At 34.7% G+C, this 9898-nt stretch overlaps 1 protein-coding gene across 1 annotated transcript in view; it reads right to left on the bottom strand.

The window, feature by feature from the left end:
- Positions 1-9898, bottom strand: part of LOC103603700 (target of Nesh-SH3-like) — a gene marked incomplete at both ends in the record, with an annotated part of 140689 nt that overhangs the window by 9421 nt on the left and 121370 nt on the right. The window contains 2 exon segments of the mRNA XM_008588272.1: positions 1333-1407; positions 5012-5086. Of these exon segments, the coding sequence (XP_008586494.1) occupies positions 1333-1407; positions 5012-5086 (150 nt within the window).

Below are 9898 nucleotides of genomic sequence, written 5' to 3'. Positions count from 1 at the left end.
TGCTAGTGTTCAAGCTTAGGGGTTAGAGTTTCAGTGAAAAACAAGGTATTGGTGGAATTAAGGCAAACAGTGAATGTTAAAAAAGAAGAAAAAAACGTAACTATTAGATACATTGATACTACATATAATGAAATGGGAAATTAAAAGAAAATCACTCAAATCTACTGTTGTTATCTAACAACTCAATTTCTGTTATTTTTTTTCCCACAATTAAAAATAATTTGACCTTTTACGAGTGGCAAGGTCAGCTTTTTCTTACTTTATGTTTTATAATATTAACTGTTGTGTTTAGTGGCACAAATTTAAATTCTAGATTTCAGGGAAAAGGAGCTTCTCTCTTTAGCCCACCACCACCAAAACCACCTGACTATTATATCACAGCAGCAGTATACTTTCCACTTACACAATCTGGAAAACAGTATAGCAAGTGAATTCAGGCTTCCAAAATGCAATCATTTCAAACTATAGCTTAGAAATCCTTTAGTTCTGGGAATGTTCTATACGCTTTTAGAAGCGTCTAAGAATTTATAATAATTGTACCTTTAAAAGGAAAGAGAAAAAAAACTTGTATTATTTCCCAGATTCTCTAGTCAAAAATGAGCTTGGCTTGGTTTATGAGAGAATTGTTCAGCTAACAGTGTCATTCTAAGGTCATTTGAGGACTCTATGTAAATAGCAGTTGTGGTAAGTCTTACAAAATGTCTGGGTCCTTGCAGTCACCACCATGAATGTTCCCACAAATATTAGATTACTCTCCCAAAAAGTGAAAAATAGGCTTTCTCAGATGATAGGCAAAAAATATTTTTGACTAAAGAAATCATTTTTTTTGATGAAACAAATATCTTAACTCAAGCTAGTGTTTCATAACCTTGTAAAATAGAATTTGACAGGAAAATAACTCAATGTTGGATATAGTAAAATTTATGAAACTAAACAGTTAAACATCATTGCCTTGTATTTGTGAAACACCATGTTAACATTTTTGTGGGAAAAAACCAAATTCTCTATATCTTGTCTGGTGAAGCATTTGAGCATAGCATAGTTAAAATCATCAGGTTATTTTTTTGTAAGTCAGAGAAATAAGAGAACTTTAGTCCTAAGAAAGATATTCTACCCTTGGCATAATTCTATGCGTTTTGACTGTAATAATGGCTTTACTACATGAGCAATACAATTCTTATGAACCTTTGAAATAATCATACCACATATTATACAACATGGTACTTGAACATAAGTGAAATATTGACCTCACATCTATCAATTCTCATGTTTCATTGCAGCAGAGTGTTATAGTAGAACACATTTGGCTTAAACATAAAATAAAACATTTACCAGGTGTAGTGTATAACGCTTCTGGACTTGGTGATGTTTTTGATTTTGAAGTAACATGCTGGGACCCCTTGGGAACTGAAAAACAGAACTCAGATCATGAGTCATTTGGTTTCAGCATCTCCCAGTCATGTTTAACACATAAGGCAATGACAAGGTGTAAGCCTGAAACACTGATAAAATAGAGGATTACTAATATGGAAGTCAGACAGAAAACTAAACCTTAAGCTCTAGAAATATATCAGTTAGAATTCCAGATACTTATAGAAAAATGAAGTCTAAGAAACTGCGAAATTTGACAAAGCATTGGGGTAGGATGAAAACTTCTTTTGAAATCTTCATTTCAGAGGAGACAGCAATTAAATTAATGCAAGAGTGCTCTTCTTTTCTGGATATGTTTGCTTGACTTCTTAAACCCACTGTCACGTCTTTCCTTAAAGATAAAGTAGGTAAAGATCGTGAAGTCAGACTTGAGTCCTAGTAAGCATGGGGGATAAGCTGCAGGTGATCTCTGGCAAGAGCAGAAAGGTAAATGAGTGATGCGATGGAATGGGGGGGCCACTCTCTACTCCCCCTGTGTTTCTCAAGCCCCCAATAAACCTTCATGTGAAGCGGGTCACAAACTAAAATTGTCTTTTCACACATTCTCCTTTGGGGTAATAAGGTTCTAATGTAATAGACACCAGGGAAAAATGTCTAACTTATTTATAATGTATTTTACAATTTAAAAAATGCCTTTATAAGGATTATCCACTTTGATTCTCCCCATAATGCTGGGAGGAAGGAGTTATCAGCTATACTTCAAAGTATAGCTTTGAAGCAGAGGCTCAGGTTGGTGATATTTTCTGCCTGAGGTTACACTGTTATTAAGTTCCAGAGTCAAGACTTGAACCAAATGCTGAGGGCCAGACATCACCACTAGATCCACACACGTGGGTGGCCCTCTATATCTCAGTTCTGCAGGTCAGAGTTTAATTTGCTTCTCATTTTTTAGGTGGAAATAATAAACCTGTCCTGATTCAAAGGGACAGATTTGTAAGAATCAAATGTGAAATATCAAAACGATGCAAAACTTTTCCTACTATGAAGTGTTTTCCACTTCTCAAGGATCCTTACAGATTTGGAATTGAAGAATCTGAGCACATTCTGATTTTCACATTGTGTGCCTCTACAAAAATTAGGAGTACCCACAATTTTGATGGTTATAAATCCCTAGGTATAAACTTAACAATGGGATTGTTGACTATTACCTGCAAACACAGAGATCTAAATATTAAATCTTTATTGACCTATAAAATATTCTTGATGATTTGTTCCAAATTTTGGATCCCATTTTGCCTTCCATTGCCAAACATAGATTTAAATTTTGCTAATTTATAACATACTTTAAGTAAAAATAACAAGAAAGGTGACATGCTCAATTATAGAATTTTATTCTGAAAAAAGTAGCAGCTGAACAAAATTGTGTTGCATGTTAAGTTGTACACACTATTGTTAGATGATGCTCTTATCTAACAGAGCAACGATAATGATTTGCATTGGTATTGTACATATAAGCAGAACATTCTCCCACCCAAATGGCCTTTTGAAATCTATAAGAGCGAGCCAAGGGTAAGGGAGAAAGTACTAGGATTTGAATATCTGTCTTTAAACTATATTGTGATTCACACCATATGTGTACATATACACATATCCTTGAAAGACTATAAAAATCTAGGATATTGCTTGGACCTATTAAGATTCATATTCTCATTATGGGAGGGGGACTTCCAATTTCGCCCACTTTTAAGAGGAATAAAAAGCATTTCGTTTTTCATGATTAGTTTTCCAAATTGTTTCCTTAGATTAGGTGGCATTGACAAAGCCAGAAGTTTAGGGTTGCAGCTACTCTCCCCAAGCGATGCTGATGGACTAGAAATTGCCACAGTGGGGACAATACCAGGAGGCTCTCTAGTTACAGTTTGGCAGCCACTCTGGGGTTTTGGAAGTCTGAGAGTGGAATGCATTCAGCACATCAATCTATCCATTCTGAAGTTGCACATCTTGTCAAGAAAGAGTGGCCAAAGGTCTAAATCAAAATTAAACACATTTGAAACTCAGAAGAGAATACAATAATGAGAAATTAGAGGGCCGGCCCGGTGGTGCACTGGATAGTGTGCCGCTTGGGAAGCGCGGCGGCGCTCCCGCCCGAGGGTTCGGATCCCACATACAGACCGGTTCCCGCTCACTGGCTGAGCGAGGCGCGGGGGCAACACCGAGGGTTGCAATCCCGTTGCCGGTCCCCGGTCCGGTACGGGGGCAACACTGAGGGTTGCGATCCGTTGCCGGACACGGAAAAAAAAAGACAAAAAAAAAAAAAAAGAAATTAGAGTAGACTCCTGATTTGCTATACTGCATTTTTATAAGTACAAAGTACAGCTCAAAAAGATAAAATTATAAATAAAATTTTGCTATTACTTCATATTTCCTTACTTTAAAAAAGTTTTATTAACCAGGAATTTATAGCCTAAATGTCTTAACTCCTGGTATTTCTTACTTTTCATCTTTTCTCTTATTTTATAACATTCATCAAGTTTTTATAATTTTTAAATTTCTTTCCATTTCTCTTTTCTCTTATATTCTTGTTCTATGCTTTATATTCAAATAAAAAGTTGAGAGATTCTTCATATATAATTTCATCTGCTGATTTTTAAAGGTAAATTTTAGATTCCTGTCAACGAATTTAATATCTTGATGTATTTATTTAACAACTGTTTTTTAAAAAATTTCAACATATTTTTATCCTTATTCTATTAAAATTTTGATATATTTTATCCCTATTCTTAGTTATTCACTAATCATTAGTTATTTTTTATTATTGTTTCAAATGTATTTATTGTTATGATTTAAAATTTCTTATTCTTTCTAGGAATGTTGCCTTGGGACCTTCATATATTTATGTGTCAGAATATATTATTTTCATAGCAAAGTTTTAGTAATTAATTACAACAGATTAAAAAATGCACTAAGGCAGATTTAAAATCCTTAGATGTGGAAGATAAAATAGTCTTTTAAGGAAGTTTCCTTTAAAGAAAAAAAATGTATAAAATTTCTCTCAGAATCATATGCTGGAGACCGTATCTAAAACCACAGGGTTTTTTTCCCCCAGGAGAGATTCTGAGATATGATTCAAGTATTTGTGGTGAGAGTCCAGAATTACTACCTGGGTCAAGCGTAATTTTGATGGTGCTAAATAGTTTCCTTTCCCCAGACTATCAGTGGTAGTGCAGGTTCCTTTCCTTGTATACTGGGTAGGTGTACCTCAGATATTTTGTGTAAACAGGCCACGTATTAATGACAAATTTTAAATTAGGTGACTGGCACAGAGAAGCACATTCAGGGATAGTGGAATAGATAGGAATATAATGTTAAACTGGGAGAGGAGAAGGGAGTAGACAGGCTACTTTTTCTAAGAAATGCCATTCTTGTCTGTCCCATCTTAAATATCACATTAGGGAAGCTTTGTGGAGTAAGCTAGTCCAATGATGCACTTTTCGATAAAGTCTAAAAATAAATATTTATTAGGTTACAGAGGAAAACTTGTTTTACAAGGGTTAAAAACACAACTTGCTATAACTCAACAGAATAACTAACCCCAGTAACCTCAAACTTTTCAATCTAAAATATAAAACATATAATTTACCTGGTTGTGTTTGTGGGATTCTTGGGCGTGGTGATGTCTTTGGCTTGGGAGGCACATGCGGTGTCTGCTTGGGAGCTAAAAGAAAGGATATAGGTTTGGAGTTCTTGAGCTCTTCAAGAACCACAGAACGTAAGCCTCTCGGAGCTCAAAGATGTTTGCTGAGTGACCGAAGACCTAATACATAGCAAATATTGCAATTAAAGCTCCTAAAGATCTGAAAGGTATAGGAAGATAATTTTTTATCTTCAGAAACAAAAAGGCACATTAAAAGACATCAAGATATTCAGCTGGCAAAATGAAACTGTTGGACTTTCAGAAAAATCTACGTCAAATACCTTTTAAATAGATTGAAAATACATTTCATAGTAACAGGAATTCATTCTTATCACAAGTTCACATCATTTTATCAGACTGTCCAGGTGTGCTATTCTAAATGTAAACACATACACTTTTTTTCTAAATAAAAACAAAGTTACCATGTTATATTCCAAACTTAGAATGCATTTTAATAGAAAGTGCTAATGGAAAAAGCTTATCTTACTAAACAAAACACAATTTTTACAGGTTATATTGGGGAAGAGAAATTGAACACCTGGGACACTTTTTACTGGAGAGTTATTCCTTTTGCTGGATAATTCCTAAAGTAGTTCTAGGACATTCAGTGTAAAAACCAACTGTTTTTCACTAAGAAAATTGAAAGTATATACTGCTGAAGGAAAGGAATTATCAGATGCAATGTTGCAGCTTGTGGAAACAACTTATTTGTTTGAACTAAAGTGTATTTGGGATAAAGAAATATAAAAAGAAACAAAATGGTATCAGTGTGATGCAGTTTCAGACACCTTAAGAAATGCTTGCTGGAAACAATAGTTATTAGACACTAGAAGTTTCTGAAGGAGTTTGCAGAGGCTTCTTCCTGATATTAAATCAAAATATTTAAGGCATACAATAGTTTCAGCGGACTCTTCCTGCCTGTAGAGATATGAACACCAAGATATGCTGGAGAATGCACCGATTTAGGAGCCTGAAGGCAGGGGGTTTAGAGCTCTCTTTGGTAATCATTGGTCTACAGTCTCAACTTCTTCATCAAAAGTTACATGATTTTAAAAAACCTTTTAATCATAAAATTCTATGACTCTAGAGTTTCTTATAGTCTTGTGATTTTTCTGATTTTCCACTTGCTGAGATTCCAACTTAAATGCTATTTGCTTCCTCTAAGGTATAAAAAGACCATCTGAAGGTATAGTGATGTCAGGAAGCAATTCCATGAAAATTGATACAGAACGAGAATCGAAGTTAAGGGTTCAGACCTCCATACCTGCCAGCTGTCAAAAACGAAAGGAAGAAAAATTATATAGAATGAGGTAAGAATCATTAATAATAGTATTTACAATTAGACATTTCAGTAATGTTTATTATGGTTATTAAAAACAAAACTTTGGAAAAATTAGATGTAACTTATATAGATTCCATTAATGTAGTCAATCTAAGATTTTGGTAAAAATTAAACTGTAGAGGTTATAGGCAATGTTTAATAGAATATTTCAGAGGACAATGAATAAAATTAGTATCCATATCTCCCTTGGAAATAGGGCTGTATAAAATAGTTTAATGGCAATCAAAACATAAGTTTGGGCTTATTTATGATAAATTTCCATCCTATGAAAACCTCTAGGTATTGAGAGAATTTTTTCTTGTAAGAAGAGGCACATTTAGTTACCCATGCTGATAATTTGTCTTTATTCATTTCCTACTCCACCATCAAGTAAAGCTTTATGATTAGCCAAAGTGATTGGTTTGATTTCAGTTTTTCCTTTTGTATACAGTGAAATGGCCAAACCACTGTAGGAAGGAATGGAAAGAAGTAAGGCACCTGAATAGTGACAAGACGACTAGCCAGTTGTGTCTGTTCATGCGGATTGTACAGTGCCACCTGTCTCTGGAGGTTTCTTTTAATCACAAACACAAATTAGATATCTTAAAATACTTTTTACATGACCACAAAACTTATAAAACTAGTTGAGGTGATAAAGTAATTAAAATTACAGTAGACATATATTTTAATGTATATAAACAATCTTCCCCAGAAACATTTCTACTTCCTGAATTAAACACTTGCAGACTAGCTGAAAGGTTTTTTTCAGCCACACCCTAAAGAATATTCACAACGCTGCCATTTGAGTTGTTATTAATGGTGGATGGAGAGTGGGACATCTGACAGGTAAGATCACCTAGCAAAGACTGTGAGCAAAGTGATGAAGTCAGGTCTTCTGATGTCTAGACGTGACCATATTGTCATTCTGCAAACACTCACCTCTTAAATGAAATACAAAATAATGTATTTACCGGGTTCAGTCTGAGGCTCATCTGGGCTGGGTAGGATAATAGTTTGAGAAGGCAGAGGTGACGTTTCTATGGTAATTGAAGGAAAGTATGCAGGGTTACTATAGTGCTTGACACACCTTGAGTACAGATGACAAATAGGATGGTAACAAATAGACTTAAAAAAATAAAGAAAATTCTAAGTCTGCAGCAAAACAGCATTCCAACTTCATAATGTGCTTAGTTTTTAAAATGCTTAGAGATGCCAGGTTACAAAATATTTATGAAATCTTCACTCCACACTAGGAACCTACCTCCTTAACAATGCTAGAAAGATATATTCAATAGGAATCACAAAGGAAAAAAGTAATTTTAAAAAATGTTACATGATGAGCCAGTTAAGAAGCATTTGAATTTCATTTAAATAATGGAGAAAACAAACAAACACAAGTGAATGTGATGGGATGAGTGCTAATGAAAAGTATGATGTAGGTCAGAAAGTGTAAATGGATCACCACACAAAGAAAGCATTATCTGAAACATTCAGCACAATGCCAAGCTGGCAGAATGTTCAATGTTAGGAAAAAAGATGTGTTAGAGTCAACATTTTGCTGACTTAAGTAGAGAATAAGACTAAGGTCTTGGCACAAAACTAAATAGGAGAAGAGACATTTTGGGACAATGGCTACAGAAAGGAGCACTTAGAAAGAAAATTAACTCCCGTGACAAAGAATGATGGTGTGACATGAATTTACAGTGAGAGAGACCCTGCGGCTCTTAGGTGACGGTGGCAGTGAAAACAGCAAGCACACACAGTTGAGCTGCTGAGGTTGCGCTATTACCTAGCGTGGTCTCAGGTGGTTCAGGCACATATGTAACAGATTCCACAGCTGTATCAAAGGAGAACCATTTTAAAAACTGTAAGACATCAAGCTATAGTTCTTGAATATGAACACACGTCATTCTCTTAAAAATTTGCATCACAATTTTAAAGATAGGACAATGGGTTTAAACAAGAAAGAAAAAAATCAGAGGAAAATTTTATTCTATAATACTAATCTTCCAACTAACATTTATGTTTTAGCTATTATTAACTAGCTTTCAAATGTTATTATGCCTCAAACTTAAGATACTAGCAAAGAAACAGCAATTTATTTCTGTATATAGAGTCAATTATTACTGCAAAGGATCCAAGAACATTGGAAGCTATAGCTCTTCAAATCTGTTCAATTGTAGATCCAGTACCACAGCTTCAACTTCCATGGACACAATGGATGCTAATTAAAAATATATTGAATAAATGAATCAAAGCACGAGAACATTTACCACCATCAGTCTTTGGCTCCTCTGGCCTGAGTGGTGCTTTGGCAGTGGGATATACATAATCTGTTTCAGCTGGTGCTAGAGAAGAAACAGGGAATGGCTGGTTAGTGATGGGCAGCCCAAAGTGCACCATAACGAAACCCTGTGTTTAGCTTGAAAACAGACGTTAGCTATCTTAAGCAGATACATTCTTGAGAATAATTAACATTTAGGTAGATTATGAAGATGGCTACAAGTTCGGAGGGCAGAAGTGAAGGCAGGAAATGAAGGCAGTGTGCTGTATGGAAATCCCTTTTCTCCCCCCAACAGCTGGCAGAGTCTAAGGCAATTTCTACCTGAAGCAAAGCAGATAAAGTTTGCTTCCTTACATATTTTTGTATAAGGATTCTAGTTAAAAAAAAAAAAAAGGTATAGAGTGAATCCTTAGAAAGAAAGCAGAGGGATGAATCCTAAAAATAATACGAAAATGAAAAATAGAATGTGCATATATGTACATATTCATAGTGAAAAAATAATTAAAAAATGAAATTTTTCATTCAGAGTAAAAGGAAACTAAATAAGGAAATTATGAAACTTTCATAGCAATACAACAGACACTAGCACAACATGCCATATATAATAACCCTTAAGACCCACTTGTGGATGAGCACAGACAAGACATGAGAAGCAGCAGGTGGCTATGAAATGTCACAAAGCGTGAGGACACTGAAAGATGACTTTTGCAGTGAGATGGAAAAGCACACAAGTCTGACTTCCAATTGGGGAACATTTTTACCTATAGTCTCCTTTGATGACTCAGTGCTAAGTGTAACTGATTCCAGAACATCAGAAACTAGCAAAAAACACAAAACGGTGCAATTGATCAAGATAGGTTGTTGTGAGAATTTAATGAATTAATGAAAAACTAAGTATTTAGAAAAGTACCTTGTACCTAGTAAGTGCTCAGTGTTAACTGTTACGATAACAACAACAACATTATTAACACTAATGGAAGCCCTAATAACTGAATTGAATTCACAGTGTTATAATTGTTGTAGGTTACCATCAACAACCATACCTTATACCTTCAACATGAGTACCCAAATACCACTTATCTAATTAAAAGATACATGAAAGAGATGAAAAGAAATGACGATCCTATACTAGGAAAAAAATAAGATCCAATGTTTCAAAATAAATGTCAGGGAGTAGCAACAGCATTGCTAATATTGACTTAAAATTTTTGTTTCCAATTTTGAAGGG

This window comes from Galeopterus variegatus, unplaced genomic scaffold, assembly GCF_000696425.1.
Source record: "Galeopterus variegatus unplaced genomic scaffold, G_variegatus-3.0.2 Scaffold4753, whole genome shotgun sequence".
NCBI classification, from domain to species: Eukaryota; Metazoa; Chordata; class Mammalia; order Dermoptera; family Cynocephalidae; genus Galeopterus; species Galeopterus variegatus.
The sequence above is the reverse complement of the archived record's forward strand: the minus strand, read 5'-3'. Positions and strand labels throughout refer to the sequence as shown.